Source organism: Megascapheus bottae, chromosome 4, assembly GCF_031878675.1.
Source record: "Megascapheus bottae isolate mThoBot1 chromosome 4, mThoBot2.hap1, whole genome shotgun sequence".
NCBI classification, from domain to species: domain Eukaryota; kingdom Metazoa; phylum Chordata; class Mammalia; order Rodentia; family Geomyidae; genus Megascapheus; species Megascapheus bottae.
The window spans coordinates 24043485-24061692 of NC_143512.1; the positions used below are offsets into that span (position 1 = coordinate 24043485).

General features: G+C 35.0%; 1 protein-coding gene across 1 annotated transcript in view; it reads left to right on the forward strand.

Annotated features, from left to right (window-relative positions):
- St8sia4 (ST8 alpha-N-acetyl-neuraminide alpha-2,8-sialyltransferase 4) overlaps positions 1-18208 on the forward strand; it is an 82978-nt gene that overhangs the window by 28185 nt on the left and 36585 nt on the right. Inside the window, exon 4 of the mRNA XM_090331582.1 lies at positions 15023-15316. Coding sequence (XP_090187708.1) covers positions 15023-15316 — 294 coding nt within the window. The remainder of the gene's footprint in view (positions 1-15022; positions 15317-18208) is intronic.

An 18208-nucleotide genomic window follows, 5' to 3' on the forward strand; every position in this document is an offset into this window, starting at 1 on the left:
TATAATATGAGATAACCAAGGGACAGCAAAAGAGATGAGAGATGACATAGTACATTAAGGACAACAATCACTCATAATATGGCTTTTGTTTCCTTTTCCTGGAGGTCCTTACATTTAGTGTTATACTATATGGCCTTATTTATCTAGATTTTGTTCTATTGTGAATTACTGCTAGGAGATCCCAAGGTCTATACTCATTATGACAAATGAGGGAAACCATTGAGCCTAAGTTCCTTTGAGTATGGCTTACTTCACTTAGTATGATTTGTCTAAGTCTTTCCATTTCCTTACAAATGGGGTGATGTCATTCTTTCTGACAGCAGCATAGAATTCCATTGTGTATAAATACCACATCTTGTTGATCCACTCATCAACTGAGGGGCATCTGGGTTGGTTCCATATCTTTGCTATGGTAAAAAGTGATGCAATGAACATAGTTGTGCTAGTGGCTTTAGTATGCCCTTGTTTCTGGATGATTGGGTAAATGCCAAGTAGCAGAATTGTTGAGTAAGAGGGAAGCTCTATGTTTAGTCTTTTGAGGAACTGTCATAGTGGTTTCCATAGTGGTTGAATGAGTTTGCACCCCACCAACAGTGTAGTAGTGATCCCTCCTAGCCACATCCCCTCCAGCATCGTTGTTATTAGATTACTTGATCCTGGCCATTCTAACTGGAGTGAGGTGGAATCTTAGTTTTGATTTGCATTTCTGTTATGGCCAGAAATGTCAAGCATTTCTTCATGTGTCAATAGGCCATTCTTATTTCTTCTTCAGAGGAGACGCTCTTTGAGTCTTTTGGCCCATCTTTTAATGGGATGGTTGTTACTTTGGAGATTAGTTTGGAGTGATTCAATTTTTTGAGCTGTTGATATTTTAGATATAAGGCCTTTTCTGTTGTATGGTTAGTGAAGATGTTCTCCCACTCTGTAGGCTTTCTAGTTAATTTGCTAGCTATGTCCTTTTTCATACTGAAGCGCTGCAGTTTAATGCAGTTCTACTTATCTAGACTTTCTCTGATTTGTTGTGTTTCTGGGTCCTTATGAAGAAAGTTTCAACCTGTGCCAAGGAGACCTAGTGTATCTCCTATTATTTTTGTAAAATTTTCATTGTATCTGCCTTTACCTCGATGTTTTTGATCCATTTAGAGTTAATCCTGGAACAGGGTGACAAAGAAGGCTCCAACTTTAGTTTTTTCTGCAGGTGCTTAACCAGTTCTGCCAGCCCCACTTGTTGAAGAGGCTGTCTTTCTTCCATTCTATTTTTTTTGGCTTACTTATTAAAGATTAGATGGCCATAGGTCTGTGGGTTAATATCTGGGTCCCTAGTTCTATTCCATTTTTTTTCAGGCCTCTTCTTCTGCCAGTACCAAGCTGTTTTGGTCACTAAAGCTCTGTAACAGAGTCTAAAGTTTGGTATTGAAATTCTTCCTGTGCGGCAACATTATTTTTGTTGTTGATTTTTGTTGCTTTTTTTCCCCCTTTTTGCCAGTCCTAGGCTCAAACTGAGGGCCTAGACATTCTCAAGACTAGGGCTTTACCACTTGAGACATAGCACCACTTCTAGACTTTTTTGTGTTTGTAGTACAAGGAATTGGACCCAGGGTTTCATGTGTGCTATGCAAGCCCTGTATAACTAGGCCACACACCAGGCCCCCAACTTTATGTTTTAAGGATACTAACAATACCTGTGTGATATAATGTGTATATTACTTTTGTTTAAAAAATAATTCTGATCTGTGAATCCTTTTTAGTTTTAGAAAGCTAATCTTTATAAGTTTTTCAATTAATTTTACTTATAAAATTTATGTCTTATGTGCAAAATGGATTGTAATTTGACTTTTAAAATATTAAACAACACTAGATAAGAAAATTGCTGTGGTTATTGCTATGGAGTTATGCAATACACAGCTATCTTTTCTAATTAGCTTACTCTTCAAAAAAGGATTTTAGCTGGGTAAGGTGGCTCTTGCCTATAATCCTAGCTTCTCAGTAGGCTGAGATCTGAGGATCACAATTCAAAGCCAGCCCTTGCACTAAAGTCTGAGAGACTCTGATGTCCAATTAACCACCAAAAAACTGGAAGTGGCACAGTGGCTCAAGGGATAGGAAGGTAACCTTGAGCTGAAAAATTCAGGGACAGTGCTTAGGCCCAACCGAAAAAAATTTTTTTTTTTTTTTTGCCAGTCCTGGGCTTGGGCTCAGGGCCTGAGCACTGTCCTTGGACTTTCTCAAGGCTAGAGCTCTACCACTTGAGCCTCAGCACCATTTCCGGCTTTTTTTCTATGTATGTGGTACCGAGGAATAGAACCCGGGTCTTCATGCATGCTAGGCAAGCACTTTAACCACTAGGCCAAACTCCTGGCCCCCCGAAAAAAATTTTTTTTAATTTAAAATTTAAAATATCCACTCATTTCTGAAAAAGAATTCTATATAATTACAAATTTTCATTGATTACAAAGGTTTTCTTACTGATCTAGCACAAAGTTGTATTAATATTGGTCATACAGTAAAATTTCTTAAATATCTAAATTGACATGAGTTTTCCAAAAATAAAGTTGGCAAAGTCTACCATGAGCCTTTATGTGTTACCATGACTTTTACTTTGTTACTATTTCCAGTTCTGGAGATCCTTACAAGAGGGAAACAATTGCTTACAATACAAACACAGTGCTGAGGTTCATAACAGGAAGGATGAGTCAGTAAATCATGATACATTTGGTAATTACTCATTGCACACATGATAAGAAATCTCGGGTTATGGAAAGGATGAAACACAAAGCTTAATGTATTCCATGGATTTGGCCTAAGACAATCAGGACCACTCTACTATTTTGTTGGAGATGAAGAACAACATGAATTTTCTGTATATTGATTGTAAAGAATTATAATGCGGAGAATTTTCATCGACTTTGGCAGTAATCCGATAATGTCCTGTAGAGATCATATATTCATTTCTTCTTGTTTGGATTTTGTTGTTACTTTTTGCTGTGATCAGAAGACTAATATATTCAGAATTATATAAAGGAATATATTCATAGTTAGAAGAACTGAAGTAATAAATAAAAAGTATGACATGCAAAGGGACATTGACATGGAAGCACATGTTTTTGTATAACCACAGACATGTAGAGTAACCTTAATGTGCTGGAACAGAAGAATAGTAGAAGGAATAGTAGAAGGAAGGTTGGAGAGGGCAGAAATAAGAAACAAAATGCAGTACCCATTATTCTTGACTGAGAGGGAACAACTTGCTTTTCAGGTATTTAGGGAGGAATTCAGTAAAAGAACTAAGGGAATAAAATAATACATTACATAGAGTGAAAGTTGATGAAATATTTGGGATTGCCAGCACATAAAATTTTAGATATTTATCAGATAGTTTTGCGATGAGAATTCCAAGCATAAAGTTCACTTAGGTTCATACACACCTTGGATGTGGCTTAAGGCAGTTTTATACAACAGTATAGTACAGCTGCAGTTGGACAATGGTGCATCCTTTGTGGATTCAGGTTGCTTCTCAACAACATTGTTTGTTTTCATTTGAAGTCTTGGATTTTCATATTAGGAATGCTCTGCCTGTAATCATGAAAACAATCTGTGAGTGGTGATAGCAAGAAATAAACTAAGACAGCTTGTGAGCTGGGGATGGGCAGAAGGAAGCAAGTGAGAACCAAACAGGCAGCGATACTATGAACTCTTGTGCAAATAGCCACCAAGAAAATATGCCACTTTTAGAAAATGCACTACAGTTTGATAACATGGCAATGAGAGAGGTAATCCAGAAGAACCCAAATTGTTTCTCACAGATTCCTTTGAGGTTTTCTATGAAACATTAAAAACAATTTAATTTTTTGTGTGTAACCCAGGCTGGGTTGGAACTTCTGATCCTCCTACCCCCCCCCACCTTCCCCACCCCCACCATTCCCATCAGAAACTTTCATAGAGTATACTCCAGATCTTTCATTTCCCTACATTTTCATTAGCATCCATTAGTCTCACAAGGACATTTCACTAAACAGGCCCCTATATTCACAAAATGTACCATGATGGGCTCATCCCTGCTATCACTTTCCCTCACCCTCCATGCCCTGCTAATCTATTCCAAGCTACTTTTGTCAGTCCCCATTTCATTCAAGCACATATAGTATGTCGAGGCTAAGTGAGGCTAAGTGTATTCCACATTTGATGACATCATGACAGACAGAAGGGAGAACCCATGTTATTACCTATTTTAACAATGTACCGGTGATTATTAAAATGTACACTAACAAAACCTAACAATCTATCAAGCATCAAAGGAATCCAAAGTCAAAAACACAAAGCAATTTTATATTATACAGTTTCTCCTGTTGAGTTAAAATGACCACTTTTTCCATCCAAGTATTTTTATTTTTTAAATGTGGTTAAGGCAAAAAAAATTCACAACCCTTTCTCTTAAGTAATTTAACCCCTTAAGCAAACAATACAAAATTTTAGATCTGATTTTCAAATTCCTTTATCTTTTTGCATGTGCAGAGGCTTGAGCTCTGGGCTCCAACACTTGAGCCATAGTGCTGCTCCAAGCTTTTTCTCTTTTTTTGTATTTTTTTGTTGTAATTAATAAAAGGGTTACATGATATTTGCCAGATAGAAGGTGCATTAATTCACATATATTGATACCTTTTCACATGTCTTGGTCCCCATTACCCTCCCCTCCACCCCCCCCCCCCGTCTTGGTTTTCCCCCCTTCCCTACCCAATTTCAAATAACCAAATACAAATAAATCCATTATCTAAGTAGTTTACTAAAGATAAAAGTCTCATGGACTTTTATGCCCAGGCTGGCTTTGAACCATGTTCCCTAGATCTCAACTTCCTGAGTTGCCTGGACTACAGAGGTGAGCCACCAGCCCCTGGCTTCTTTTGATCTACTTTTTAAAAAAATTTATTTTAAAATTTGTATTCTAAAGGTGATGTACAGAGAGGTTGCAGTTACATCAGAGAGGTAGTGATTACATTTCTTTTTGAATAGTGTACTTCTTACCTCATTTTCTCCCAGCTTTTTTCCCTCCCCTCTCCTTCCTCCCACTGTGTTCATTTCCAACATAGTGTCTAGTGAGTATCACTGCTAAAGTAGTTCACCTTTGTCTCATCATTTCTGTGCCTCCCCTTATCCCCTTTAAATCAAATTAAATGACTTATCTAAGCTCATGATTTCTTTTTTATTAAAGAATTTATTAACATTGATTTTACATCATATTTCAGATGATGTGTTTAACAAACAAGTATTCAAGAAGGGAATCTCTATACTCATAATTTCGTTTATATACTCTATGGCAATGAAACTGTATCTTTTATTTTTGTTAATGTTCTGAAGCACGTGATGTACTATGTGTGCAAGTGTCTAGTACAAATATAGTAATTTTCCTTCTGATGATTTAGGATTAACTTTTAGTATATTCCTAGTGTTGTAAATAAGTTGTAAAAATTAGCAATGAAAGGTCATTGTTGACGGGCAGAATGTATATCTCAGCCATCTGGGAGGAGCAGTGAAATCTGGGTTTTCCTCCAGATTTTTATGATTTAGAACATGAAATGTAAGCCACTTTGAACTTTAGTTCCTTGATCTGACTGCCAAATGAGGCAATTGAACTAAATGGCTTCTTAAATTCCTTTGTGACTCGGAAATTGTATGACTATTTCCTTATAAGCTAGTGAATGCCATTGGAATAGATCCAGTTAGCTTCCATTGTTGACTGATATTTTTTCCTTCTAGTTGCTTTATTTCATGAACAAATTGCCTCCTAATTCATGAACTTATAGAATTACCATTGATTCAAACACTTATCACTATGTTTTCTAATTTAGCATTTATCTCATTTAGTTCAAGAGTTCTTCTTTTCCTCCTAATGTAAGCAACAGGAGTGTATATTTTCTTACTCAAAGAAAAATCCAATTTTTAATGATAAATACAGGTGATAAGGTCAAGACTTAAGAAATTCACAGTTAAATGGAAGTGATAAAGAAGAACCAGTAAATTCACATATTGCTAAAGAAAGAAAAGCCATTTTACCTCAATATTATAAAGTATAATTTTGGGATAAACCATAACATAGCACCCAGACTGTATCTATTATATAGCTGTATCTACTTGGTAGTGAAATCACAAAAACCCCTGAAACTACATAAGGGAATCGTCAAGTCATATTCCACATATGTTAGTCGTCTAAACATTATATTTTACATAAAATATGCATACATGTATGTGGTATATAGTACCAAAGGTTTAGAATCATTATATTTTAATGGTAACAGAAAATTTTTATTTTTGAAATTTGACTTAAATTTTATTCTTTTACTCTATCTTTTTTGTTAGAGTTCTTTTTGATGTTTGTGTGACTATATATGAGTATATTTGTGTTTGTGTGTACTGTACACACACCTTCATGTGTGTGATACTGCATCCAAATTTGGAACAAAAATAATTTTAATTAAGTATTTATTTAAAAAATGTGAAGACCTTTGAATCATCACACATGGGAAGTGTAGCATTCTAAGAATAACATCTAGGTTGGTACTTCAGTTCCAACACTGGATAATACAGACCATATCGTGTTTCTTTGTTATTTTGTTGTTGTTTTTAACTACTTTCACACTCAATTTCTTAGAATCTGTAAACTTTATTGCTACATATTCATTCTCAGGTGTCCTGTGTGGCTGATGCTGTTATTTTGCTTTTATTTATGTGGTATAAGTATTTAGGACACTTAAGATGGCTTGAAGGAATGAGAATTTAGCTCAGTGTACATCACTTATCTAAGAAGTCCAGTGTTCAAACTGAAATACTGCGAGATTAATTTTGGATTTAGCGTTTTTGCATCATAGTTTGCAATAAATTGAAGATCCAAAGAACTGAAAACTACCAATTTTCCCCTTTAGTAAAGTATGACTACTTGTATATAATTACATAGTTGTTCTTAAATATTTCAAAACTTGTGGGAGCTAATTATATATGCTTACAATTCTAGCTACTCAGGAAGCTGTGGTCTGAAGATTACAGTTTGAAGTTAGTCTGGGCAGTAAAGTCAACGAGACTCTTATCTCCAGTAAACTACTCAGAAAAAAGCCAGAGTGGTCCTGTGGTTTGAATGGTAGAGTGCTAGCTTTGAGCACAAAGAGGCTCAGGGACAGTGCCCAGGCCCTGAATTCAAGCCCCAGAACTGGCAAAAAGAACAATAAAAAAAAAAGATTTCAAATGCTTAAACCTCAGGTGTTCGTGCATGTTAGGCAAGGACTCTCCGACTAAGCTACATTCCCAGCTCTGTTAGAGTTTTAAACTAAGAAAAAAATATCTAAAATCTACAAATCATTGTCCTTATGATGTCTTTTTTTAACCTCTTATTCTTGAATTTCATTTTGCTTTACTTGCTATTCCTTTTATTCTTTCTTGAAAAAAACATATGCTAACGTGTAATTAGTCAAACCACTCAAAATTAAATAGGCTCCCAGGCCAAAATTGATAAATGAAACATTTGAGTTTGATTAAAAATGTGTATTTGCAATGGGACATTCAGGCTATAATACCTCTTCTTGAATGTCTTAGCATGATAGATTTAATAAGGGTATTGTAAAAGAAGACAAGTCTTTATTGAACCTTGGAAGAATTAGTTGTAAGTTTGTTTTAGTCCACTGTGATATATTAGAGAATATGTTTGAGTTTAATAAACCATTTAGGTTTATTGCATATAATACCTTGTATAGTCTCTGAATATCTTGATGTAATTTTTTAGTCTCTTATTATTTAGAAAATCTGAGATCTAGGGCTAAAGAAGACCAATCTTTCTGGCAATAATATTTCATTTTAATAATGTGTACAGTTAGAGTAAAATATAAGCCTCTAAATAAAAAAGATAAGAGTTATGTATCTTAGTATATGTACTTCAATTAACCTCAATAAAAATGCTTTTCTCATCTTCCACAACTAGGACAACTTCGTCCTCTGCCCCATCTGTGAGGAGTGACTTCTGGGGAGTGAAGAAAGGTTTATTCTCCCTTTCAGCATGTAGAAGTTCAGTTCAGAGTAGCCATTAGGATCTGTACATGATGGAACTCACAGCCAAATCACCTCCATAAGCAGCTAAACTTGTGACCAAATATTTGCCTTGGTGATTCTTCTCCATTCCAAGGAATTAAGTGGATTAAATGATACTTGAAGCTCGAGGGTACTGGGTTTCAAAATTGCATCTACCATTTACCAATTGTATAGTCTTGAACAATTTACTTGTAATTCAGTTCATTTCTCCCATCAAAGCCAAAATATAACAACAGAGGTTTACTGTACAAATTAAATACAATACTGTATTCAAGCCAAATGACATCTAGTTCTGGATATGTCAAACAGTAACTTTCATAGTCATAGAAGAAGACAGTCATTACCTATGAGTTATTGTATTATGAAATTTTAATTTGATAATCTTATTCTCCTGAATATTTGACTCACAGTCTTCATTTTAAGTACAATTGATCATGTCTATATGTCTGAAATTTCTCATATTCCCTGTAGAATCAAATTTATATGTTTAATATTTAAATTCATGACAGTTTGGCTCCATCAGTCATCTAAGCTCCAATTTCTAGGAACCTAAAACTAAATTCCATTCAAATTAATTTGCCAAATGTGTCATAAAGAAAGTTTAGGATTTTCTGCAGTGTTTCTCAGAATGATATTTCTATTTGGTATATCTTTCCATTTAGATTTGGCTGCAAGTCTTTAAAAAGATTTACAATTACAGTAGGTTGTAAAAGGAAAGAGGATGATCTAAAAGAGAGCAGCACAGCCCAGGATGTATTATTAATGTAGGGAAAGAAATTTTAAGTGGAAATTCAATTCATTTCAGGTTCTCAATATTTCATTTCATGTCTCATAATTATTGTGATTCTCATTTACAGAAAAAGTTGAATGTCAGACATATTTTTATTGGTCAATTTTACTTCAATAAAGAAAAGCAAAGAAAAATATATATTAGACAGCTTAATTAATTACTTTGAGGTCATGTACACTGGGATAGGAATGTCAATGCCCAAATGGCTACTGACAGAGATGACTAAGGAGAGAAAAGAAGCTGTTTTCTTTAATGTTTAAGCAGAAGTTGGGGAAAACAGCACATGTTTGTTTAACTTATCCATTTTTTTTACACAATTCTGCCTTATTTATCATTCCTGCCCAAATCTACATGATTCCATAGTATGTTTGCAATTTAAGTAAATTTGATGAACTGTCTTTTTTTTGTGTGTGGGGGGGGGGGTCTTGGAGCTTGAACTCAGCCTGGGCACTGTCCCTGAGCTCTTTGGCTCAAAGCTACCATCCTACCCTTGAGCCATGCCCCACTTCTCATTTTTCTAGAGGGTAATTGGAGATAGAAGTCTCAGGTCATTTTGGCTGACTTTGAACCTTGATCCTCAGATCTCAGCCTTCCTGAGTAGCTAGGATTACAGGCATGAGCCACCAGGCCCGGCTTGTCTTTTTGTTTTGTTTGAAGAGTGGGAAAGACAGCCTAACATAATTTCCTGATAATATAAATTGGCTCAGATGAGTGTGATTTCTATTTTCACACTGAGGAAATCCCGAGAAATTATATCACGCTGTTCTTCCCACCTTTGCCAGGAATGAAAACAAATCTGGTTCGTAAAAAATGTTCCTCTTGCATTTAGTCACATAATTATTTTTATGTGATGTGAATTGTTTGCATTTACTTATATCAAGTTGAGAATATTATCAATTGTTAATCTTAATGGTGAACATAGCATTTACTGTACATGTTTGTATCTATTAACCATATTAAAAATTAAAATCCTTGAAATGATTTTTCATATTTATTTCTTATACATTCTTTATGACAAATTAGCGTTCCACTTGTAAACCTATTTTAATCTAATGATTCACAAACAAAAGCCTTATCAAGAAGTTCTCTAATGCTTTTGCTAACATTTGATGAACCCTTATCCTCAAAAGATCTGAAGCATTAATGATCTATTTTTAAAATCCTTTGTTTAAACACTACTTGGAATTTGTGGAATGTCAGAAGTGAGTGGCCATTGTGTAATGTTTTTAAGTCTTGGCTGCTTGAAATTAAAAACTAGCTCTAAATGTTAGAAAAATTTTCTCCACATACATTTCCCATAATTCTGAAATAAAATCATATATATAGACATTGGGTTAAAACTCCTATTCTTGAGTCATTGAAAACTAGACTGTCCTTTTAGAAGCTGTCAAGGCTAGGATATGGTTTCTAATCACAGTGACTATAGTTGTTCATCTTGAGTAGAAATAATGCTTCTCCTTGGCACAAGGCAAAGTTAGGGGTTTTAGGTCTATTTGGAACCTACCTTGTTCACCTCAGGAAAGCCAAAGACTTACAAGTTACCTATTGCAGCTCCTCCCTAAAAGTACTGCAGGTGCAATCACAAACGTGAAAATAGACAGGACTCTGTGGCCCTGTTCTTTTGACCTTTCAAGCTGAGAAGCTGACTGTATAAGCAGTCAGAACCACAAACTTCCTTTGGGAGCAAGAGAGAGGAGTCTCTCTTCTACTTTCCAGTGGTTTGGCAAATATTCCAATGATCAAGATGATTTTGGCTTGGGGATTTCAGTGTTAATGCAAGGAAAGATGGTGAACCAGTGAGAAGAGAAGAGGATAAAAATTATGTGAGAACTTTGGATATTGATCACGGATGAAGAGGACAAAGGAGTTAACTTATAATCCACTCAGACTATAATTTATTATATGATGTATATATAAAGAGTGGCATGGCATAATTACCACTATTATAGCTCCTCAGTTGTGTAGGACAAATATGTTAAAATTTATTATTGTTGTTATTATTATTATTTATACTAAAGTTTGAACTCAAAAAACACATACTTATTAGAAAGAGGCTCTAACTTTTGATCCGCATTCCTAAATTTTCTGGCTATAGCTATCTTTCACATAGAGTACTGTATACTTTGTCTGGAACCCATATTGGACTGTAATCTTACCTATAACTTCTGTATAGCTGGATTTACAGACATATGCCACCATGCTTCCTTCATTTGTTTTGTTGAGAAAGAATCTTGCTTTTGTCCAAGGCCAGCCCAAACTTCCTCCTTAATCTCTGCCTTCTGGATATGGAATTGTAGTTATGGGCCTCTGCACCAAAATGCGTAAGATTATCTCATTGATATTATTAATAATTTGTACCAAGTTTATATTTTAAAACTGTATGACAATTAAATAGTAACATAGCCAGAGAAAGCATTCTGGGTATTATTTTTTTGTCAGTAATGGGGCTTGAATTCTAGGCCTGGACTCTGTCCCTGAGCGCTTCATCTCAAGGCTATCACTCTACCACTTCAAGCCTCAGCGCCACTTCCATTTTTCTGGTGGTTAATTGGAGATAAGAGTCACAGACTTTCGTGCCTGGCTGGCTTTGAATTACAGTCCTCAGATCTCAGACTTATTTTTTTTTTTTTTGCCAATCCTGGGCTTGAACTCAGGGCCTGAGCACTGTCTTTGGATTTTTCTCAAGGCTAGAAGAGCTCTACCACTTGAGCCTCAGCACCACTTCCGACTTTTCCTAAGTATGTGGTACCAAGGAATCGAACCCGGGTCTTTGTGCATGCTAGGCAAACACTCTACCACTAGGCCAAACTCCCGGCCCCAGATCTCAGCCTTTTGAGTAGCTACAATTACAGGCATGAGCTACTGGTGCCCAGCTCATTCTGAGCATTTTCTGAGTAATATTGTATTATAATGAATAAATGAGAGACTCCCAACTTTTTTAAATCATGGAAATATAATTGAAGGGGGAAGAGAATGTTAGTAATTCGCAGAAATATTTCTGGCTAGAGAAATCTGGGATTGTGCTGAATTTAAAAATGCAACAAGCATTACTTATCTCCTGATCATCCTACTGAGCAAACAAGGCCTAGCTCAGAAGGACAAACGTATGTATTGCACTTATCTGTGGCATCTAATCTTTCAGAAATAATATGATGTGATTGTAGAAACAGGATTGTTTGAGGGAAGAACCAGAGGAATTGAGGAAAAGGAAAGAAGGGAAAAAAAGGGATGTGGATAATTGAATATCTATCTATCTATCTATCTATTTATCTATCTATACGCTTGTGTGTATATGCATGTATGTATATATGTATATATATATCACAATGAAAGTTCCTTTTACAATTAATTTCATTTTATAAAAGTAAATATTTTGTGGCCTTGAAAAATGAAAAGTCTGTTCAACCTTATTGAAAGGAATTATGAAGCTATTGCATGTGATTTGGGACTACAATCAATGTCCTCACTTTTTCAGGAGTTTAATCAATAATGCGGAATCAACACAGATCTGAAAACTTAAGAGTAAATGAGAAGCTTGCTTAGCACATTCAACTTCATAGGGTTGATTTTTCAAAAGTAGCTTGTAGCACAAAAAAATTGAATTTGGCAAAACACAACATAGAATAAGTCTATTCAATGACTCTCTAATCTGTGTGCTCAGCAGTTTTGCCTCATAAAAGTCCATTATTTTGAAGTTGGATGCTCCTCTAAGTTATACAGTTAAGAATAACATGAGTAATTGCATATCATTTCATAAATACTCGACACACATTCCAGCTAATTTTGAGTACTATAATCTCCAAGAAAATTTTCATAAAGGTTAACATTTAATGATTGAGATGATATTTAGATTCTTGCTCAATCAGCAGAATTGCTGCTAGTAATAATTATGAGATCAGGCTGGGAGCATAGCCTAGTGGTAGAATGCTTCCTAAGTATACACAAAGTCCTAGGTTCGATTCCTGGGTACCACATACACAGAAAAAATCAGAAGTGGCACTGTAGTTCCAGTGGCATAGTGCTAGCCTTGAGCTATCAGTGATAGCGCCCAGGTACAGAATCCAAGCCCCATGACTGACCAAAAAAAGCAAAATTAAGTAAAAGCATGGCAAATAAGTACATATTAGTCATGAAAAGATAACCAAGCAGGTGTAGCTTTCACTCGCATATTTTTATGTTATAGAGAATATGAAGTATAAATGTTTTTCTATAGAGAAACTATTCTAAAAGCAATTACTGAAGGTTGTAACACAAAAATATGTGTGGTGTATTCTTTCTGTCTCTGTCTCTGTCTCTGTCTCTCTGTCTCTGTCTCTCTCTCTATCTCTCTCTTTCTCTCTGGGTGGCATGTTAGTTGTCAATGTGCACAAGTTTTCACAAATTTTGTGTGAAGAACAATCCATAATAAGACCTTTAGAATATAATTTTTCTCAGAGAAATTAAATTCAATATTCAATCAGCTTGATTAGGACTTCAAATTCATTTCAGTGCTTGTGTGGTGAATATTTTATTGCTTCAAATATCACTGAAACTTGGCTATCCCACGATTTCATGAGAGAATATATACTTTGACATATGTTCATGTACAGCAATGGTTTATCACTGTCCTTTCCTCCATTGCTGTGGTAATGGAAAAGATTAATATCAAATATCAAACAGTGAAATGGATTTTTAGTAGGAAAAAGTTCTTTTTATCTTATGGTATGATGTATGTGAAGATATGGAAATTGAAAAGTCTTTAATACAATATTCATTAAGCTTTAATTTACAAATATATCATCTGCTAAATTTTTTCTTCTCAGTAACATATTCTAGGTAATATAGAAGTACTTTAATTGTGTGAGATGAAAGAAATTTGTTGTTATTACTAAACGATGAAGAGAACTGAAAATAATAGGTTGTATTAATTAATTGAGATAAGGAAGGCTAGGTAGAATTCCATAACATGGCACACCTGTACTTTTTCATTAAAATTTAACTTGAGAATTCAGTTAGTGCAACAAAATATCGAAGGAAAGAAATATAAGGAAGTCTCAATGCAACTCAACCTTTAAAATGCCTAAATAGAACATTTATTCAATTTGCATTCTCTTGAAGGATTGATAAAAGGAAAGTTAAAAGTGTATTTTCAGTGTGTGTATGTTTTATAAAGTGTAAATTGAATAGATTGACATTTTTCAGACGGGAATTTTTTGTTTGTTTAAATTCTTTTAAAAATTTATCATCTGATTAAAATCAAGTCAAAATAGGTGTTTATAAAAGCAATTTCAAATCATGTAGTCAAAAATTAATGTGGTAGAATCAAAAGAACATCACAAATTAATAGCAGATAAATTTAAGGTGCTTTTCAAGGAAGTTCTCTAAAACAAGAGTAGAATCAAGCTCTATGAACAAAATTAGGTCCAGGCTCTTAATACGTTCATGTGATTCTGTGGAAAGACCAGTCCCACAAATTCTATCTTTCTTACTTATGCATTTTTCTAGCCATAGAAATGACCTAACAGGAAAAGTGGGTACCCTGAGGATTTCCTTGAAAAGAACAGAAAGGGAAATATTTTTATCTCATACTAAGAACTATACTACTTGCCTTAAAAGTCTCAGATAGTCATATTTAATATGATATCTCCATTTTCTTCCCCTTACAAGTCCATAGCAGACATTTGTAAACTTGGTTTGTGGAAACTGCTGCCAGGAACTGTTCTTTCTCTCTAGCTTCAGAGTATAGAAAAGTCAGAGTCATTCAGATCTGTGTGTAAAGTTGATGAAGAGAGTTGCATTTGACAAGCAGAGGAGATTGGAATAGCAATTCAAATGTGTTTTACTTACAGAATGGCATATGTTTTAGACTGCTTTTGGCATACCAACTGAGCCTTTGTGAATTCAACAATGTAAATTTGCTTATTATAAATTCATATCTTATAACATTGTGAAAATAAGAATAAAGATTATTCTTAGACAACAATTTAAATATAAATAGCACTTTGAGTCCAATACTTGATATGCACATCCTAAATATGTGGTGATTTAGTCAAAATATAAATTTACCATGAACATTATACTTGGATTTTTTAACATGGTAGACCTTCATTCTTCTTTTTATTCATGTTTTACAAGGGACTGCTTCATATTTATTTTTCATTTGTTCATTAATTGTTTTCTCTTCAGGTGTAATCTAGCCCCTGTGGTGGAGTTTGCTGCAGATGTGGGAACTAAGTCAGATTTTATTACCATGAACCCATCAGTTGTGCAAAGAGCATTTGGAGGCTTTCGGAATGAGAGTGACAGAGAAAAATTTGTGCATAGACTGTCTATGCTGAATGACAGTGTCCTTTGGATTCCTGCTTTCATGGTCAAAGGAGGAGAGAAGCACGTGGAATGGGTTAATGCATTAATCCTTAAGAATAAACTCAAAGTGCGTACTGCGTATCCATCACTGAGACTTATTCATGCTGTCAGAGGGTAAGTGACTGGAAAGAACAAATCTGTCCTTGGTACAGAAGAACTCATAACAACACATTTGCCTATATGGAGGAGCTTCAGTACAACGTCCATGTGGCTAGAGGTTCCTTCATTTTATAATGGCTACCCTATTCATAAACATGAACTTTTCTTGTGTAGTGATATTAATTCATCCTCCTGAAAAAGCAGTTGTCAAGCTTTTCATCTTTTATGTCTGCTCATGGGCCTCTCTCTCTCTCTCTCTCTCTCTCTCTCTCTCTCTCTCTCTCTCTCTCTCTCTCTCTCTCTCTCTCTCTCTCTCTCTTCTGTTTTGTTGGTTATGGGCCTCAGAGCTGCCATTTAGTTTTGTTTGTTTTTGTTTTCATTCATGGGTAGTACTAGTACTCACTTCTGGTTCTCTGGTGATTAATTGGAGGTAAGAGTCTTCTGATTTTTTCAGCTGGAGCTTGCTATGAATCACAATCCTGAGATCTCAACCTCTTGGGTAGCTAGAATTATAGGCATGAGACACCAGCACTCAGCCCCAATCACTGATTTTTACATTTAGCGAGGCTGCAGAGTAATAAGAATCCATGGTAAAATTGATAAGTAATAAGTAAACATAAGACAGAAATGCTAAGGGTTATAGGCAATATTGTGGGAGTATAAATGGAAGATGTACTTAAGGAGTAATTAGAATTCATCTTCAGCTAAGAGGCTTCTAGTGTCAAAGAAGGTCTCGGAGATAATATGTTCAATTCAATACTTCATCCCAAAATCACTTCCACAAGTCAAGATGATTCTCTTGTCAATATAAGTTTAATAACATGTGGTAAGAAATCTCCTGTCTAAAAGTGATAAATGACCAAAAGACCAAATTTAACCACTTATATAATAAGTGTATAGAAAGTATACCTGATGGATGATAATTCTGTGTATTTATAGGATGTGTATAAAGAGTCAGATACTGCAGACTGAAAAACAGACACCATCTGCTCACTAAGGTAAAAATGCATAGTCTGGGGCCAGGAGTTTGGCCTAGAGGTAGGGTGCTTGCCTAGCATGCATGAAGACCCACGTTCAATTCCTCTGTACCACATACACAAAAAAAGCCAGAAATGTTGCTGTGATGCAAGTAGTAGAGCTCTAGCCTTGAGAAAGCCTGAGAACAGTGCTCAGCCCCTGAGTTCAAGGCCCAGGACAGGCAAAAATTTGCATAGGCTTGTCCTAGCTACTGAGGGAGTGGAGACTTGGATGACTGCAGTTTGAAGGCAGCTGGGCACACAACTCTGTGATAGTCTATATCCCATTTACCAGCAGACTGTCATGCTTTAAGGCATACTCAACTGGTAGGGTGCCAGCCAAAAAGAAGAATGCTGAGTGTGAGGCCATGATTTCAAGTACACACACACACACACACACACACACACACACACACACAGAGAGAGAGAGAAAGAGAGAGAAAGAGAGAATAAAAGAATGGGAGGAGGAAAAGAAAATAAGATGAAACAAATATAATGGTAAGGCATAATAAGGAGGAATGCTTGTACAAATAAATTATTTTTTCCTCAAGTTCACAAAGAAGTGTGGATTTCATATTTAAACTGGTTTTAAAAAATAAAATAACAATTGTTAGAGAAATAGAAAAGACACAGAGACACAGAGACAAAGACAAAGCAAGACATTCATACAAGGGAAAAAAATAAGATTGAAAACTAAGGACTGAAATAATAGGAGTTGCTACAGCCTCATTTGAAGGAACGGAGACAAATAAATTATTATGTACACATGCAGCTCTTTGTAGTATATTGGAAAATAATTTAGAAAAGTTGGGAAGGGAAACACATATAGCCTATAAGTACTGTGGTTCATGTCTGAATTTAGTCTTATAGTTGCTACAGAATAATAAAGACACAAGACAGAATCATGGACAGGGAAGGAAAAAGATGGTTCAGGGGAGCTATTAAACACAAGGCATAGAATTCTTAAAAGAGAAAGAATTTTAGACCCAGAGTGCAAAATTGTTTGCTTCTTATTCTGTAACGAATACTGAACTAAGGTGTTTTTGTTTTGTTTTGTTATTGAGACACTTTCCTGCAAGAACTTGCAATTTCATGTTTCAACTCCAGATACTTTCTTCTATTGTTTTAGTCCACACAGGTAAATTGCCTTGTTTTAATTAGATCAAGATTATCACCATTCATTATATTCATAATATAAGAGGTTTCAATAAAATTATAAATAACACTGGTAATTAAAATTTTGCTGACTTTGAAAAGAATGGTACATTATTAACAAAGCTTACAGTATAATACATAACATTTAGAATACTTTGAAATATTAATGTTGATTATCATCTTATATATGTATTCCAGTAACAGTTCATTAAGAGTTAAAGACAAATGTATGGAATATTCTCCAAATACAGGAATCAAATGAGAAAATAGCATTCTTCTGAATTACTAGATTCCAATCAGTATTTCTTTATTTTATTGTGATTAATAGAAGGGTTACATTATATTCACCAGATAGAAGGTGCATAACTTCACAAACATTGATACTCTTTCTCATGACATGGTCCCCATTTTCCTCCCACCCCCCCTTATCTTGATTTCCCCCCTTCCCTTTCCAATTTCAAATAACTAACTAAGCACATATAAAATATATCAGATAACAAGGTGAAATATTGTAACAATATGAGATAACCAAGGGATGGCAAAAGAGATGAGAGATAACATAGTACATTAAGAACAACAGTCATTCATTATATGGCTTTTGTTTCCTCCAATCTGTATTTCTTGACAAGTTATTTCAGTAAAATTATAAGTGCTTAACCAAAGTGAATTTATATATGAGCTTATGTTTTGTTTTAACAACTTTTCTTGTCCAGCACGGCCTTGAATTCTTGGGTCA